Source organism: Dreissena polymorpha, chromosome 10 (genome assembly GCF_020536995.1).
Source record: "Dreissena polymorpha isolate Duluth1 chromosome 10, UMN_Dpol_1.0, whole genome shotgun sequence".
NCBI classification, from domain to species: Eukaryota; Metazoa; Mollusca; class Bivalvia; order Myida; family Dreissenidae; genus Dreissena; species Dreissena polymorpha.
Window position 1 is genome coordinate 20,753,463 of NC_068364.1, and position 19,809 is coordinate 20,773,271.

General features: G+C 36.6%; 1 protein-coding gene across 15 annotated transcripts in view; it reads left to right on the forward strand.

The window, feature by feature from the left end:
- The window catches only part of LOC127847241 (protein scribble homolog), a 147,989-nt gene that overhangs the window by 30,832 nt on the left and 97,348 nt on the right, over positions 1–19,809 (forward strand). For all 15 annotated transcript variants that reach the window (XM_052378993.1, XM_052379000.1, XM_052378994.1 and 12 more), the window contains exon 5: positions 17,505–17,625. In XM_052378993.1, coding sequence (XP_052234953.1) covers positions 17,505–17,625 — 121 coding nt within the window. The remainder of the gene's footprint in view (positions 1–17,504; positions 17,626–19,809) is intronic.

The window sequence follows — 19,809 nt, forward strand, 5'->3', positions numbered from 1 at the left end:
CAGTGTGTTTTTATTATATTTTATTTAGAGGAAATGTCAATGCCAAGTATTTCACTAGGTACCCCGGTCATTAAGTTGAAATTCACAATGAAACTTTTAATGGAAATTAAAATTAATGATATCAATGCTTTACCCACTATGAAATGTTTATTTACAAATAAATACACACACGCCAATTTTCGCGCGCTTTTTATGAGAACAAAGAAATTAATTTAAATCATTTGCACTATGTATTTGTGGCTAGAATTTGTAACCCGAAATAGCGGTACACGACGCGTGCAAACCGTGTCAGGTGATTTACGCATGTACAATACAACTGCTGATTGGGCGCTTATTTCATCAAATATTTAAATAGAAACATGTGCCGAAATTCATTTGATAATTTCGAACGTTTGTGTATGACATTCTATGGGACTCTTATTGTCAATATTAACCAGAATTCGCTTTTAAAATGGAAATCGGGCATATGCGGGATTATAGAGAAATGGATAAAGATGGAAGAAGTTGCATGTATGTGAATGAGACATTTGAAACGTATGTATCGTGGAATTGAGAGACTCGGAAAAATACGATGATTACATTACAATCAGTTATGAGTTCTCCATGGCTTCAAACTGTTAATTGCATAATCAAAAACGCAATTATCACTCCTCCAGATGCGGTATCATACAGCTAGGTGCGAACACTGTTTTGTTTTACACGCAGCATTTAAAAAAACAAAAAAACCTGTCAGGGACATGGGTGTAAAATACATGTTGACATTTTGAAAAGGATACTCAATTATATCTGCCAACTTGCTAATTATCCCATATTGCTATAATCTCTGTGAAGATTATATATGTTCATGTAACGTAGGAAAATCGTTCTTCACCACGTTGACCGGGAACGCGGTGAATCACCGTGGAGATTATATTTATCGCATTCGCGGTGATCATGCTCCACCTAGCGTGATGAAACGCGCGAGATTGGGGTGATTTTTCACCCAAAATAAATAATGACCCTGGCGTGTCGGTGATTTAGGCAAAAATCACGGCCGCGTAGTGTATGACTGAAATAGTGTTGAAAAAGGCAAAAAAAATCCTAGCAGATAGTAAAGTAGAAAAAGTAACTTCTTAAATACAGTCCAACCCCTCTTAAGCAGCCAGTCAAGGGAAACAGCCAAATTGGCTGCTTAAGCGGGGTGGCCTCTTAAGAGGGGGTTGTGTCATAGGGAGTCTGGAGTTGATGAGTGCATGGCCAACTGTTCAATTTTTTATAAACAAAATGGTAAATATGTGTACATGTACTAAACAATGTATATACTTAAAATAATTGTATTTCTTCCTTTCTAAAATCAGCTATAAGACAACATTTTCATTCAAAAAAATATTCTATTCATCTCTCTAATCATCATCAATATCAGCATCATCAGAATCAAGTCAATGAAAAAGAATCATTCTCATGATTCATTGTTTACACAATGCGCGTTGTATGGCCCCAATGCACTCAAAATGGGAACAGATGTGAATCAGTTATGCGTGAATAACTACCGTGTCACTATAAATCGATAATTTAGTCGGTTTATTGCAGTTTTATGGCTTTGAATACCTACCGCACGAATTGGTCCCGACAGTGATCTCCTTCACGATAAAATCGTGGCCAGTTACTTAAGAGACTGATACAATGTAGTAGCAACCAGGTGTAATCCTCCTGGTAATCGTGCTTTTCATGCATACTATTATAAAAACATTTTTTCGCAGCATAAAGGGTTTTATCAAAATTAATATTGAAATCATTGTAAATATAAAACAAATATAAATGTTTTGTTTTATTCCCAAATGAGAATAATAATTTGTAATCCGAAACACACTCCCGATTGTTTAATGTTATCGAGACGTTTACAAATTCTAGCATCATGTATTTCCTTTGTCCCGACAAAAGCGCGCGAAGATTATGCACCAATGTACAATGTCACGCCATACCCATGGTTCGAAAGCATGCGTGTATTGATTTTTGGATAAAAACTTTGTAGCACAGAGAACATGTAGATCAGTTGATTTCGGTTAAAAGTTTCGTTGTTCTTTTTAACTTTTAATTAGCCGATAATTGTCATAAATGTGTGCTTGAAATAGTATGAGCTACAAATAATTAATTATAAATTAAGAATCTCCTTTCCAGTAATAATAGGTGATATTTGCACGTGCGGAAACAAAAAGATCAAACGGTCGCATATTGCTTTTAACCCGATAACCCGATAATCTGCCGCTAATTAATTGCAATTTGCAAACTGGCTGTCAAAATGTTTATCACACATCACACTTCAGTACTGCAGAGCCTAAACCGCAGACTGGAAGTACGTATCGATTTTTTCGCCGTTGCGTCTGTGTAATTTTGCTAATGTACATGACTGACCTACTTGGGCGTGACCACTCATATGGGGGAAATTTAACATTTGGGATGCAAAATTGCTGGCTGCTGGCCGGAGAAACGGGGTTACCGCTTAAGAGGGGTGCATTATATAGTGTTTATCGACGGTCGCGGCACAGACCGGCCGCCTACACGGGGTGACCGGCGATGAGGGGTGACCGGAAGTAGGGGTTGGACTGTACAAGCTTCACTTAATAAACTGATCGCGGTGGTGTAGTGGATGAGGTGTCCGCCTAGCGATCGGGAGTTCGTGGGTTCGAACCCCACTCAGGGTGCGTTCTCATTAACTCCTCCATAGACACCTAGTACTGGTTCTTCCCAGGAAACGGACTCGATAATGTCCCTCTGCCTATAATGCTCGAAAGAGCGGTTGGCAGTATACAAAGAAAAAAAAAAAACTTTAATATATTTGCTTCACTTAAAAAACTGTAAATCAATATTAAATATTGTTAACATAAAATTTAATTTATTTGTAAAACAAAAGTTTGTGATTTTATTTTTACAAATATAAACCCTGAAAACTCCTTTCTTGCCATAAATATATAAGTATCTTACAAATAATACTGGTTTCCCAGTTATAACATAGTGATGCACTTTTCTAAAGCATCTTAAGTTGGGCTTGGTTGTGTATGGTGTATGTTTAGCAGTAAAGAGTCTCTGAAGTAAAATTCAAGAAAAATTCTCAAAGACTGTCTTTGGGTTTGACATTTGCTTTTATGATCCCTAAGTGTGTTTCTAAAATTCAGAACCATGGCATGATGTTAATGTTATAGGGTCATGTAGTGTTTAAATATAAATGCCATGTTATTTTTTATTAATCGCCCCATTGGTGCAAAAAGGTACCATGTGCCTTCTAATTTTAATGTCCCATGGTACCTTTTTGCACCAATGGGGCACAAAAATTGCAAGACGTTTTGTATTTAAAGAACATTTACTTGTTAAAAAAGTTGCATGGCTTTGGAGATCATGAAATAATGCTGTGGCAGACTTCTTGAAATGTCAAATCACACTGTAATGATTAGAGGATCAGTAATGGGACTAGTTCACAGTTCCGAATCAAAGCGCTGAAGGCACTGAAGTTGTTCGCTGTTGTCGTCCTTGATTAGCTTGTGCACATTGCCCCGTTTTCCCTGAAAGCAGCCAATATGTACAGATTTCAATGATAAACACTAGACTGGCCAATGTCGTCTTACAAGCTGGTAAATACACACACTGCAGTAGTAGAGCAGACGCTCCTAAGCATTCATCGTCTGCAGTGCAGACAGGCAGCGGTAATCGTTCCTATCGTAGTGAGTTACAGTCCTTAGCATAGCTAAGCACATACTGATTTGCAAAACAGAAAGGCAGAGAAAGTTGTGTCCATGATTAACCAGTGCAGACTGCGAAGGCTAATGTGGGTCAACACTTTACACATGCATTAACACTTTGCATGCTGGGAAATGTGTCTTCTGCTAAAATGTCGTCTGCTGAATATCTAAAATTAGCATTTTCTTCGATTTTTTTCAAAGAATACTCTCAGAATAGCAAAAAGTTTGGATCCTGATGACAATAACATGGGTGTTGAAATCAATTGTTTGTATCGTTCATGTTGCCTAGATCATGAATGGACAAGTGAACATGTGATAGAATTTTATGTGTAATTACTTAACAGGGCAAGTTGCCAATAGCTTTTTTTCACTTACGGACAAGCAAGTCAGTTTAAGGTCTTGCCAACTCTATTAACACAGCTTATAGCAGCAATTTTCCTAACCACTTTGGGAAAGGTGCAGTTTTAAAAAACCAATTTTATGTAGGGGAAAAAAGCTGCATAGTTATAGTATAAGCAGGGTTGTCATTATTAACCGATTGCAGATCAAATTCATCGGTCAAAATCGCCAGAAAATCGGTTGTTTTTCCTGAATATTTAAAATTGCGATCGGAAGTTTTGATCACGCAAATCAACAATAATTGACGAGGAATAACTGTAGTATAGTAGAGCGACGCCCGGTCATTCGGTCAGTCTGTTAACTCCGCCTAAGAGCTACTGTTTTCAAAGAATTTCTCAGCGAGTGGCCAATATTGATTTTTCCAGCTGTCAAATTCTTCTTGGTAAGCACGTCAACCAATCAGCGCTCAGGCAGCCGAATACACGCCGACCCCAAGTGAAACTGTATCAAATAGCTGTACATTTCACAGATTATTACTGACCGTATCTCAACGAATGTAGCACTGTAGTGCATAATTAACTAGTTTTATTAGTAAGAGAAAAAGTTTCCACATATTAAAAAATGGTTTTCGATTTTCTACCAAAATAAAAAATATTAGCGACCTCTGCGCTACGAAGTTGTTATTCAGCATCTAAATATTAAAGTCCACGCTTTCCCCGATGTAGAATGACGTGATGTTATATATGAAGTCTAATTTTGGCATGATTTTCATCTGTACATAAAAAACACGAGATATATGTGTCTCTGTTGCTAGAATTTTCTTGATTTTCCGTTAATAATGAAATCTGAAAATGATTTCGGATAACATTAATTATACGCATTTGAAAATACTTCCATTAAATAATTCATTTTGTTATACAAATGGTCATAACACATAATGTAATAAGCAGGTAAATAACGTGTTTTGGGATTGCCAAACTATGCATACATAAAGGTCTACATGCATGAATGACCTGACAAGTAATATCACTATCTGGAATGAAAAGTAGATCTACTCGGTAAAATTTAAAGAAAGACGCGTTTTTATTCTCAGATATTCACTATCACTTTCGCAAACTTTTCTGGAAGGAGGTACATGTAACAGTTTAGATCGAGTCATTGATTTGTCGTAATTACTAAATATAAACGATTCTCAATGCTCTCAAATCGCTTCAGGTGATTCACGCATGTTCAATGGGAATTCCCCAATCCCACAATTCAATTTGTATATGCACTTGCGTTAAATGGCGGACGACATTCATCGTCAATATTGGCCGTAATTTGGTTTTGAAAAAAAAAGAAATAGTAATAATACTGGATTATCGGGTAATGGATAGAATTGGAACATGCAAAGATCTATCAATATAATATGTTTTTACATTGTACAGTATACTAAAAATGTGAAAATCTTAAATTTTTCTACTCGTTTTAGACCTCATTTGAACTTTTTATGCTCTGAGAATAGCAGTTTTTTGTCCCTAAAATGTCTAGAATTCGTTTGTTCGGTCGGGGGCTTCGCCCCTTTGAACCCCCTACCACGGCCTTGCCCTGGACCTACAAGGGGCCCTAGGCAGCCCCCATGACCCCCAGCTGAATCGGTTACTATTCCAAAATGATTCTTTGTTAACAATCATAATGACAACCCTGTATAAGTATATACCAGTGCTTAAGTACTGACAACCTGTTTACCCAGGATAGTAAGTGTGAGTAGGTTAACTGACTAGTACTGACAACCTGTTTACCCAGGATAGTAAGTGTGAGTAGGTTAATTGACTGTGATGCACTACGCGGCCTGCGATTTGTGCCTTAATCACCAATCACCGTGTTTGGGCCAACGTGGCAAATCGCGGTGATTCACCGCATATCGCGGTGATTCACCGTGATAACACTCTGGGGGTGATTCGTGGTGATTCCGCCATGATTTCACTACGACCATCTTGCGATAAAGATCAGCTGTTGAATCATCGCAAAACACCGCGAATCGCTGTGATTGGCGTTGACTGCTATATTTAAATTTCAACTTATTAACTTATGTCATTATTATTGATGATCACATTATATCGCGAAAATGTATTCCAATATGAAAGTAAACACCGTACTTGCTGAATGTCGAATCCTGATTTCCAAACAATATCTTTATTTGTTGATATAACAATTGTACAGTACGGCTTACGCAAAACCAACAAAGTTCGCGGCTACAGATTCTTTTGTTCTCGAAGTTTCTCCGCAGCCACAAGTTAACGAGTATTCACTCCGAATCATGCCGAGGCACTCGGCGATAATTCGCGGATATAAGAAACAGGTACAGATAATAACGTGATATTTTTACTTCTACGCGATTGTTTTAACATTTCGTCAGCTTCTCTGCAAACTTCATACAATTACCATCGGATGTCATCTGGCAATGATTTTGTAGGTAAATAACCATATCGAAGAAATTTACATAGTTTAATCTCGGAAACGAGACTTGCTTTAAACGTTGAAATAAACGATATATATTTGCATAAAACTTGCTAAAATACACAGACGACACAAATATAAAAAAAAGTCCACCATTTGAATAAAATCAAATGGTTTATTTGTAAAATGAATACTTTCACTTCGTCTCGATTTTCAGAAAATGACTTTTACATGTGCATCTTAATTTAAATTAACACATTGCTTCAGATGATGTATGCGTCTCCAATCCCGATTTGGCTGCTAGAATAGTTGCGTGTAAATTTTTTAATGTGATGGAACAATAGTAAACGTTTGTCTTTACTATTTCTCGAGCCATAGTGAACGGCATATACTATGAAAATGAAAGCCGTGATCATTCTGAATTATCGTTATTTTTAATGTTTCAAACATAGTTTGTTACACTTAAAATTAGGCGGTGAATCGTTTGATTTGGTGGCATTCTGTTTCATTTCGGTTCTTGTGCAATTTTTCAGATCATAATCTCTGTGCTTTATTACTCGACTTGTTAGTTTCTGACCACGTGTGCTACTGAAAGTAACCATTGGGCTGTGTATTATGGTCCGTGGAAGTTGCTAGGACCCGTGTTGATGATCCCTAAATGTAAGATAAGCATGTGCACTATCAATTAAGTTAGTAAGTACAAAAGTTCTACTGAAAACCGCCATGTTGCATTAAATCTAAACTTAAATTAATTTGTTTATTGGTCGTTGAAGAATATTATGAACTGTACACGACATTTGTGTGTAGTCAGTATACAATGCAATAATTGTTTCAATAACGAAGGAACTGAAACAGCGTAACGGTTACATTACAGTGTGTTTTTATTATATTTTATTTAGAGGAAATGTCAATGCCAAGTATTTCACTAGGTACCCCGGTCATTAAGTTGAAATTCACAATGAAACTTTTAATGGAAATTAAAATTAATGATATCAATGCTTTACCCACTATGAAATGTTTATTTACAAATAAATACACACACGCCAATTTTCGCGCGCTTTTTATGAGAACAAAGAAATTAATTTAAATCATTTGCACTATGTATTTGTGGCTAGAATTTGTAACCCGAAATAGCGGTACACGACGCGTGCAAACCGTGTCAGGTGATTTACGCATGTACAATACAACTGCTGATTGGGCGCTTATTTCATCAAATATTTAAATAGAAACATGTGCCGAAATTCATTTGATAATTTCGAACGTTTGTGTATGACATTCTATGGGACTCTTATTGTCAATATTAACCAGAATTCGCTTTTAAAATGGAAATCGGGCATATGCGGGATTATAGAGAAATGGATAAAGATGGAAGAAGTTGCATGTATGTGAATGAGACATTTGAAACGTATGTATCGTGGAATTGAGAGACTCGGAAAAATACGATGATTACATTACAATCAGTTATGAGTTCTCCATGGCTTCAAACTGTTAATTGCATAATCAAAAACGCAATTATCACTCCTCCAGATGCGGTATCATACAGCTAGGTGCGAACACTGTTTTGTTTTACACGCAGCATTTAAAAAAACAAAAAAACCTGTCAGGGACATGGGTGTAAAATACATGTTGACATTTTGAAAAGGATACTCAATTATATCTGCCAACTTGTTAATTATCCCATATTGCTATAATCTCTGTGAAGATTATATATGTTCATGTAACGTAGGAAAATCGTTCTTCACCACGTTGACCGGGAACGCGGTGAATCACCGTGGAGATTATATTTATCGCATTCGCGGTGATCATGCTCCACCTAGCGTGATGAAACGCGCGAGATTGGGGTGATTTTTCACCCAAAATAAATAATGACCCTGGCGTGTCGGTGATTTAGGCAAAAATCACGGCCGCGTAGTGTATGACTGAAATAGTGTTGAAAAAGGCAAAAAAAATCCTAGCAGATAGTAAAGTAGAAAAAGTAACTTCTTAAATACAGTCCAACCCCTCTTAAGCAGCCAGTCAAGGGAAACAGCCAAATTGGCTGCTTAAGCGGGGTGGCCTCTTAAGAGGGGGTTGTGTCATAGGGAGTCTGGAGTTGATGAGTGCATGGCCAACTGTTCAATTTTTTATAAACAAAATGGTAAATATGTGTACATGTACTAAACAATGTATATACTTAAAATAATTGTATTTCTTCCTTTCTAAAATCAGCTATAAGACAACATTTTCATTCAAAAAAATATTCTATTCATCTCTCTAATCATCATCAATATCAGCATCATCAGAATCAAGTCAATGAAAAAGAATCATTCTCATGATTCATTGTTTACACAATGCGCGTTGTATGGCCCCAATGCACTCAAAATGGGAACAGATGTGAATCAGTTATGCGTGAATAACTACCGTGTCACTATAAATCGATAATTTAGTCGGTTTATTGCAGTTTTATGGCTTTGAATACCTACCGCACGAATTGGTCCCGACAGTGATCTCCTTCACGATAAAATCGTGGCCAGTTACTTAAGAGACTGATACAATGTAGTAGCAACCAGGTGTAATCCTCCTGGTAATCGTGCTTTTCATGCATACTATTATAAAAACATTTTTTCGCAGCATAAAGGGTTTTATCAAAATTAATATTGAAATCATTGTAAATATAAAACAAATATAAATGTTTTGTTTTATTCCCAAATGAGAATAATAATTTGTAATCCGAAACACACTCCCGATTGTTTAATGTTATCGAGACGTTTACAAATTCTAGCATCATGTATTTCCTTTGTCCCGACAAAAGCGCGCGAAGATTATGCACCAATGTACAATGTCACGCCATACCCATGGTTCGAAAGCATGCGTGTATTGATTTTTGGATAAAAACTTTGTAGCACAGAGAACATGTAGATCAGTTGATTTCGGTTAAAAGTTTCGTTGTTCTTTTTAACTTTTAATTAGCCGATAATTGTCATAAATGTGTGCTTGAAATAGTATGAGCTACAAATAATTAATTATAAATTAAGAATCTCCTTTCCAGTAATAATAGGTGATATTTGCACGTGCGGAAACAAAAAGATCAAACGGTCGCATATTGCTTTTAACCCGATAACCCGATAATCTGCCGCTAATTAATTGCAATTTGCAAACTGGCTGTCAAAATGTTTATCACACATCACACTTCAGTACTGCAGAGCCTAAACCGCAGACTGGAAGTACGTATCGATTTTTTCGCCGTTGCGTCTGTGTAATTTTGCTAATGTACATGACTGACCTACTTGGGCGTGACCACTCATATGGGGGAAATTTAACATTTGGGATGCAAAATTGCTGGCTGCTGGCCGGAGAAACGGGGTTACCGCTTAAGAGGGGTGCATTATATAGTGTTTATCGACGGTCGCGGCACAGACCGGCCGCCTACACGGGGTGACCGGCGATGAGGGGTGACCGGAAGTAGGGGTTGGACTGTACAAGCTTCACTTAATAAACTGATCGCGGTGGTGTAGTGGATGAGGTGTCCGCCTAGCGATCGGGAGTTCGTGGGTTCGAACCCCACTCAGGGTGCGTTCTCATTAACTCCTCCATAGACACCTAGTACTGGTTCTTCCCAGGAAACGGACTCGATAATGTCCCTCTGCCTATAATGCTCGAAAGAGCGGTTGGCAGTATACAAAGAAAAAAAAAAAACTTTAATATATTTGCTTCACTTAAAAAACTGTAAATCAATATTAAATATTGTTAACATAAAATTTAATTTATTTGTAAAACAAAAGTTTGTGATTTTATTTTTACAAATATAAACCCTGAAAACTCCTTTCTTGCCATAAATATATAAGTATCTTACAAATAATACTGGTTTCCCAGTTATAACATAGTGATGCACTTTTCTAAAGCATCTTAAGTTGGGCTTGGTTGTGTATGGTGTATGTTTAGCAGTAAAGAGTCTCTGAAGTAAAATTCAAGAAAAATTCTCAAAGACTGTCTTTGGGTTTGACATTTGCTTTTATGATCCCTAAGTGTGTTTCTAAAATTCAGAACCATGGCATGATGTTAATGTTATAGGGTCATGTAGTGTTTAAATATAAATGCCATGTTATTTTTTATTAATCGCCCCATTGGTGCAAAAAGGTACCATGTGCCTTCTAATTTTAATGTCCCATGGTACCTTTTTGCACCAATGGGGCACAAAAATTGCAAGACGTTTTGTATTTAAAGAACATTTACTTGTTAAAAAAGTTGCATGGCTTTGGAGATCATGAAATAATGCTGTGGCAGACTTCTTGAAATGTCAAATCACACTGTAATGATTAGAGGATCAGTAATGGGACTAGTTCACAGTTCCGAATCAAAGCGCTGAAGGCACTGAAGTTGTTCGCTGTTGTCGTCCTTGATTAGCTTGTGCACATTGCCCCGTTTTCCCTGAAAGCAGCCAATATGTACAGATTTCAATGATAAACACTAGACTGGCCAATGTCGTCTTACAAGCTGGTAAATACACACACTGCAGTAGTAGAGCAGACGCTCCTAAGCATTCATCGTCTGCAGTGCAGACAGGCAGCGGTAATCGTTCCTATCGTAGTGAGTTACAGTCCTTAGCATAGCTAAGCACATACTGATTTGCAAAACAGAAAGGCAGAGAAAGTTGTGTCCATGATTAACCAGTGCAGACTGCGAAGGCTAATGTGGGTCAACACTTTACACATGCATTAACACTTTGCATGCTGGGAAATGTGTCTTCTGCTAAAATGTCGTCTGCTGAATATCTAAAATTAGCATTTTCTTCGATTTTTTTCAAAGAATACTCTCAGAATAGCAAAAAGTTTGGATCCTGATGAGACGCCATGTTCTGTGGCGTCTCATCTGGATCCAAACTGTTTGCAAAGGCCTTAAAAATTCGGTTCCAGCACTGAAAGGGTTAAACCTCTCTTTCACAGAGTTGCAATGTCTCAAAGGCGTCCTTTCTGACCATTTTAGGAAAAAGTAACTGGGTGTACATGAACTTAGGAATTTTTTGGAGCAAGATGTCCTTAAAAAAATCTTATTTCCTAATACCATTTGTAGCATTAATCAATAATAAATTAACAGTTTCCATATAAAGTTTAATATGATTTACAAATCGTTATAATTTTGCTCTAAATTTTGACAAAATACACATCTATGCAAACGCGAGTTTTGTTTCACATTTCAATTCCATTAATGTTATAATGTTCATGTGTTTTTCTAGAAAATCAACACCATTAATCACCATTAATAAATTCATTACCATATTTATGAGTCTAAGCCTTTTTATCTACATGATTAATCTTGAATAAATTGCCAATAAATATTGCAAAATTTAAGCCCATTGAGATTGACCATGGGGTCAAATTTTGACCTGACAATTGGATAAAGAAAAAACAACACTAATGTTTTCTTATCATTTTTGTCATCTGCATAATAGCTCTTTATTACTAGGAAGTATAAATTACATGTATATAAACCCTTCCAGAGCATCCAAGGCATGAACTTTTACCATCTATCTATACATCAGTGTTAATAAACAGTCTGGAGATGTACATGTAACATTCCATGCATTTTTGAAGCTAGACAGAGTGTTAAACTTGGCTATATAACTACACTACACTACACTACACATTTTTAGCTCACCTGAGCACTACGTGCTTATGGTGAGCTTTTGTGATCGCCTTTTGTCCGTCGAGCGTTGTCCGTTGTGCGAGTCAACATTTTCCTTGTTCACTCTCTAGAGGCCACATTTATTGTCCAATCTTCATGAAATTTGGTCAGAAGATTGGTTTCAATGATATCTTGGATGAGTTCGAAAATGGTTACGTTTGCTTGAAAAACATGGCTGCCAAGGGGAGGGGCATTCCTTATATGGCTATATATGGCTATAGTAAAATCTTGTTAACACTCTAGAGGCCACATTTATTATCTGATCTTCATGAAACTTGGTCAGAAGATTCATCCCAATAATATCTTGGATGAGTTCCAAAATGATGCCGGTTGGTTGAAAAACATGGCCGCCAGGGGCCGGGGCATTTTTCCTTATATGGCTATTGTAAAACCTTGTTAACACTCTAGGGGCCACATTTATTTCCAGATCTTCATGAAATTTAGTCAGAAGATTGGTTTCAAATATATCTTGGATGAGTTCGAAAATGGTTACGTTTGCTTGTAAAACATGGCTGCCAAGGGGCGGGGCATTTTTCCTTATATGGCTATATATAGCTATAGTAAAATCTTGTTAACACTCTAGAGGCCACATTTATTGTCTGATCTTTATGAAACTTGGTCAGAAGATTCATCCTAATAATATCTTGAATGAGTTTGAAAATGATGCCGGTTGGTTAAAAAACATGGCCGCCAGGGGGCGGGGCATTTTTCCTTATATGGCTATTGTTTAACCTTGTTTACACTCTAGAGGCCACATTTATTGTCCAATCTTGTTGAAATATGGTCAGAAGATTTGTCTTAATGATATCTTGGATGAGTTCGAAAATGGTTACATTTGCTTGAATAACATGGCCACCAGGGGCGGGGCATTTTTCCTTATATGTCTATATTTGGCTATAGTAAAACCTTGTTAACACTCTAGAGGCTACATTTATTGTCCAATATTCATGAAATTTGGTAAGAAGATTTGTCTCAATGATATCTTGGATGTGTTCGAAAATAATTATGTTTACTTGAAAAAAATGGCTTCCAAGGGGCGGGGCATTTTTCCTTATTTGGCTATAGTAAAATCTTGTTAACACTCTAGAGGCCACATTTACTGTCCGATCTTTATGAAACTTGGTCAGAAGATTCATCCCGATATTATCTTGGATGAGTTCCAAAATGATGCTGGTTGGTTGAAAAACATGGCTGCCAGGGGGCGGGGCATTTTTCCTTGTATTGCTATAGTAAAACCTTGTTAACACTCTAGAGGCCACATTTATTTTCCGATCTTCGTGAAACTTGGTCATAAGATTTGTCCCAATAATATCTTGTTATCTCAGGTGAGCGACTTTGGGCCTTTCAGGCCCTCTTGTTAATGCCTAAATAAACACCGAAACATCCACCATCTAAAGATGTCTTGTTTTGTGGTGTTGATTGCTGTAGTCAAGTATGGTACAAAGCTTTACATTGTGCACATTAAAGGTGTTCACATATCACTGCCAATGAGGTTAATGTCATCAAGATTTCAACACAAATGGACTCGTGACTTTTGAAAGGAAATGACCGTTTCAGGCTTTTGTTATGTTGCAACTGAATACAGGAGTATTAAATTTCTGTTACATCAACATGGTTATAAACTGAACTTACAGAACTTGTGGTTTGGTAAAATTTGTATTTAAAGGGACCTTCAACCGCGATTGACAAAAAAAGGAAAGTTCTAAAATACCATTTTTTTTTTTTTTAAATATTAGTTTATATTGATTAGAATATTATGACTGTTATATTATATTACTTGAAAAAAGTTCATATTTTCAGTATATTGGGTAATACAATTTCTCGATAAGAAATCGAAAGTACATCGAGCAAATAGCTGACATAACAATATCAGTGCTCCAGCTAGGATTTAAAAAGGGCAGGGTGGCGTTTTTGCCAAAAGGGCACTTTTCGACGCGTAGAATTTTGTCAAAATGGCACTTTCGAGTGCGCGGGCTTTTCTGGAATGCTTCCACATGCATTTATGTTATTAATTATTGTTAGAATATATTATTCCCATTATTATTATATCATTTAAATATAATGTCTACAAAATGAAATAAATTAGTTACTTGTAATGTTATAAGAGATTTATCAATTATCATATGTAAAAAAAAAAAAAAAAAATTGGGGGGGGGGGGGGGCAGGGCGGAGGTTCGGGAGGGCAGGGCGGAGGTTCGGAAGGGCTGGGCGGGGCGCCCTCAAATTAAGGCCTAGCTGGAGCACTGAATATACACACTGAATAACGCAAGTAGATTGATAATTTTATATATAAAATATATACAATTCACTATACATGCACAATTTGCATTCTGGGTTTACCATGTGACGATGATGATCAACCTACTTGCGATATTTATAGTTAACTGATAGTTACCTGGTACCTGTACCCAGTAAGATGTATACCAGATTGTATTGTTAATTGCTATACTTGTTTGTATTGTTTTAATCCTTTTGTTAAGCACTTTATAATAATTGGATAGTAAGGGCATGTGCACAAGAATACAATCCCTCATTATTGAAGTGAAAGTGGTTACATACATTTTCGGCAAAAAGGAAATTGAGTTGATTGTGTGCAAAGTAATTTCCTGGTTAAATATCTGTTTCAATGTACATGAATGGAGATGCATGTATATAGCACTAGTTAGGACCTTTTACCATGTACAGAAGTGTTTATTTCCTTTGGACAGTTTTTTGTGACACAGCAGCCTTCATTTTGCGCTATATACTCAACATCAAACAAAACTAAGTTCGCTATTTGGGGTTAAGCTATGCACCAAAGTGGTGGAATAGTATTACTTGCCCTCTTGACAAACTGTGAAATTCATTAGAGGCATTAATGATGTATATAAATAACCACATCATTAAAACAATTTCTTCATGCAGGAATTTGATCAAATTGTTAGGGTATTAAGAAAAGAGGTTTGTGTAAATAGGGCCTATTGTTCTAGCCAGCTGCTCAGGTATTTTCACTAATGCAGTGTTTTCATTATTATTTGAAACAACAGATTTTTTTAATAAAGCAACAGATTAGGCCGGGGGTCTAGGGGGCCGCCAAGGCCCCTTGTGGGTTCAGGTCAAGGCCCTGGTAGGGGGTTCAGGGGGGCTAAGACTCCATGCTGAATTTACATTGCTTTCTGTTACAACGCTTCTGATTGGCTCTTTCGTTTTAGACCAACAAATCGTCAATGATGTTTTAATAAAAACGGGGCGGTGTGAAATATTATTGTCACAACGCTCTATCGGATAAGAAACAACCGATTTTTCGAGATTTTCAACCGATGATATGGAATGCCAATCAGTTTATAATGAAAACACTGCTTATGACTGTTTTTAGCAAATGAGCCCCTGTGTGTTCACTAGGGATACAACAGGTTGCAATAAAACGTTAAACGGTAAACCATTTTACTGTAACTGGTTATTACCTGGTTAACTAAAAGAGCTTTAAAAGAAAGACAATTTAAGTATACTTAAAAATGTCATATTGCTGTACATGTACTTGATATAGAAAAAAACAACAGCAAATTTAAGATCGCCTGCCTCAATTTTGTAAGCCATATCAGTTTCTTAATAAAAATTTATCTTAATTTATTTTGATAATTTTGTAAATGTACGTTAGATTTTGAACAAATGTTACCTGCTTAACAGCATATGAATAAACAAAAATTAAGAACTAGTCTACACAATGTTCATTTTCACGTGTCATTATTTCATTTTTGGGTGGGTCACTATGTTATGTTCGTGTTGTATTGCTCATAGTATTAGTCTTATTCTTTTTATGTCTCCCACTACTATAGTGGGGGACACACCACTACAGTGGGGGACACACCACTATAGTGGGGGACACACCACTACAGTGGGGGACACACCACTACAGTGGGGGACACACCACTATAGTGGGGGACACACCACTATAGTGGGGAACATATTGTTTTCGCCCTATCTGTTGGTTTGTTTGTTCCAACTTTAACATTTTGCCATAACTTTTGCAATATTGAAGATAGCAACTTCATATTTGGCATGCATGTGTATCTCATGGGGCTGCACCTTTCGATTGGTGAAAGGTCAATATCAAGGTCATCCTTCAAGGTCAACGGTCAAATTAAGGGTCAAAATCGCTCTTTTTATGTACACGTTTGCAATATTGAAGATAGCAACTTGATATTTGGTATGCATGTGTATCTCATAGAGCTGCACATTTTGAGTGGGGAAAGGTTAAGGTCAAGATCATCCTTCAAGGTCAAAGGTCAAATATATGGGGACACAGTGTTTCACAAACACATCTGTTTTAATTTTGTTTTAATTTTAAAACCTCTAATTAACATAATATAAGAAGGTTTTTAAAATTACCTGTAATAATATTAAATTCTAATAAAACAAATAAGACGTTAAATGGTCAAGATTTTAACAACTGATGTGAATATTAATAAAATTGTTACTTTGTTTACACCTTAGTTTTGGGATGAATCAGTGTTGGATAGTGGTTAACAAAACATCAAAACAATCCTTCCAATGTCTCAACTGATGTTTGTCGCGAGTTAGATAAATGTGTCAATTACATCTATGGTTATAGAGCCACTCCCCCAGTTCTCAAATTAAATTTTCTTGCGTTAAACAAAACCATAGTGCTAGTTATCAAAATCAACCTTCTGTTTTTAACCACTTAGGTACTGATTTACCCGATGACAGCGAAAGTTGCTAGTATGTTGCGTGCAAAAAGTAAGCTATATTTCATGAAAAAAAGTTAATTAAAAAAGTCTGGTTAACCTTTTCCACAAAATGTAACTGGTTAACTGATAAGTTCAGTAGGTTAACCGATTAACCTCTTACCTCCCTAGTTTTTACTATAAACCATTTTTAACCATGTGGCCTGTGTTTTCAATGTCAAACGTTTGTTACCACAAGCTCCTGTGGTTTCACTGTGTCATACCACATCCCTCTGTGGTTTCACTTTCAAACTTTTCTTACCACATGGCCCAATGTTTTCTCATCAACCATTTGTTATCACATTTTCGGATGTTTTCACTATCAACTTTTTTTATCATTAGCCCCTTCGTTTTCAGTTTTTACTATCAACTGTTTCTAGGCACATGCCCGTGTTTTATTATCAACTGTTTCTAACCGCACAGGCTAATCGGTGACGACACTTTCCGCCTAAATTATATTTTTGCGAAAAGGAGACCTCTCAATCCACAAGAGACTATACAAGCGGATAGGGTTGTCCCTTATTAGGCTGTGCGGACTGCACAGACTAATCTAGTTAAACACTTTACGCACATGCATTAAACCCCATTTTCCTATAGCATACCTCATATGCATGTACACTTGTTTTAGTCTGACCAACCTGACTCACCTGGAGCTGAGAGAGAACATGCTGAACCAGCTGCCTCCCTCCGTGTCCTTCCTCATCAAGCTGGAGAGCCTCGACTTGGGAAGCAACGAGATCGATGAACTGGTAAGAATCTTTCTAAACGAGATCGATGAACTGGTAAGAATCTTTCTAAATGAGATCGATGAACTGGTAAGAATCTTTTGAAACGAGAGCTTTGAACTGGTAAGAATCTTTTGAAACGAGATCTATGAGCTGGTAAGCATCCTTCTAAATGAGATCTATGAGCTGGTAAGCATCCTTCTGAATGAGATCTATGAACTGGTAAGAATCCTTCTGAACGAGATAAACTGACAAGCATCTTTCTGAACAATATCTATGAACTGGTAAGCACATGTGTGTTTGTTTAAGCTGATTTGTTTAAGGATTAAAAGAAGTGCAGAGTTATCGCCCTTGGTATATTGAAAAAAAAAAGCAATTTCTAATCATCGTCCGCTTTATCTCATAAAGTAAATTGTTCAATTACATGTGCATCACTGTACCATTATTTATTAGTCAGATATCAAACCATAGTTTTTCATTTCCTTCCCTTTGAAGTCAACAAATGGTAAATTCTTATATGATTTTTAGATTGTCAATTTGTAACCATACGATTCAACATAAGTTTTTTATTACCAGGCATGTTTGCATTTCATTTAGATGTGATATCAATGATTTTATATGTTATATAACACTGACCCAAATCCAGTGTAAGTTAGAACCTCAATTGACCAAATTGTTCCAAGAAATTAAACTTTAAGACCAACAAAGTCAATAGACCAAAGAAATTCAGCAGCTGACAGTGTTTTTTTTTCATTCAAAATCGGGTCTGGTAACCGGACCCATTCCCTATTTTCATTCAAAATCGGGTCTGGTAACCGGACCCATTCCCAATGGAAAAAAGTATATATTTTTCCCAAATTGGAGCTAAAAATTTCCAATGGAAAAACAAAATATCAATATTTTGTTCATCTCTTCATCTCCCATCCGTATAAGATCAACCTTAGTAAATATAATACTGGACACGCTTGTATCCTCAATTTTGAAGCATGTGTGAGCAAAACAACAACAACACTAATTTCCCAATGTTAGTCAAAAGGCCGCCAATTTTCCAAATCCAAAGGGACCCGGCCCCATTCCCAAAATCGTGAAAAAAAACACTGGCTGAGCAGAGGTTTGTCATAATCACAAATTCAAATACCCTTGCATAAGCACTTAACAAAGATGTTGTTTGTGAAAAGTGGAATCCAGAAATCCAGTAATTCTTTCAGGGGTTTCAATAGATCCCGAATATGAGCTACACGACCCTGATACCTGAAATTTTCAGGGGTCAAATGAAATATTCAGTGGTCAAAATACTGAATTCAAGAGTGATTTTATTCCTGCATTTTTGTTAACTCTTTCCCATTAAGTGGCAAAGTGAAAATGTCTATGTGCAAACAGCATGAAACCAGAACAGCCTGCGAGTAACTTGCAGTCTGTTCATGTTTTATGCTGTTTGCTGCTCATCAGTATCTAAGGTTTGGAGATGAAACCTTTAAAACTTTAGAGATCTTTTAATTACATATAACTTTCTATGGGACCACAAATGCGTGAAAATACGTATCTGAGTGGTAAAGGATTAACCCATTTATGCCCAGTGGACTCTCCCATCCTTCTAAATTGGATCAATTTATTTCCAAAATTAGGGGTGTCTAGTATATTTATTTCTATATTTAGAATATTACTTACTGAAAGTCCTTTAAGCAAACAGCGCAGACCCAGATAAGACGCCGCATCATGCGGCGTCTCATCTGGGTCTACGCTGTTTGCAATGTCCTTTTTTCAGGACGCTAGGCATGAATGGGTTAAATACTCTTGAATATGTTGCTTTGTACTAACATAAATGCAATACTATGCAAACAACTCTAACTGTATGACATAAAATATATTAAGAGTTAGCTTCTTGGTCACATTTGCAATAAAATTATTCTAGGCAGATCATTTGAAGAAGTCAAAAGTGAGAAATTTGCAAAATGCTTTCATCGTCAAGCAGGATTATGCTTCAATTTAACTAAACTCCTTGTCTATATTTAGCTGCATTTTTGGCTGTAAGGATGGCAATGCGAAATGTCCTAGTCAGTTGAAGCAGACGTTTTTTTGTGACTGTCACAGAAAATCAATATGAGGGACCTATATAGAGAGTACCAAACGTGTTTTTGTTGTCGCTTAATGAAATGCGTTGCTCTAATGAAATGAATTAAGGGCAAGGAAATCTTGGAAAATTGTTGC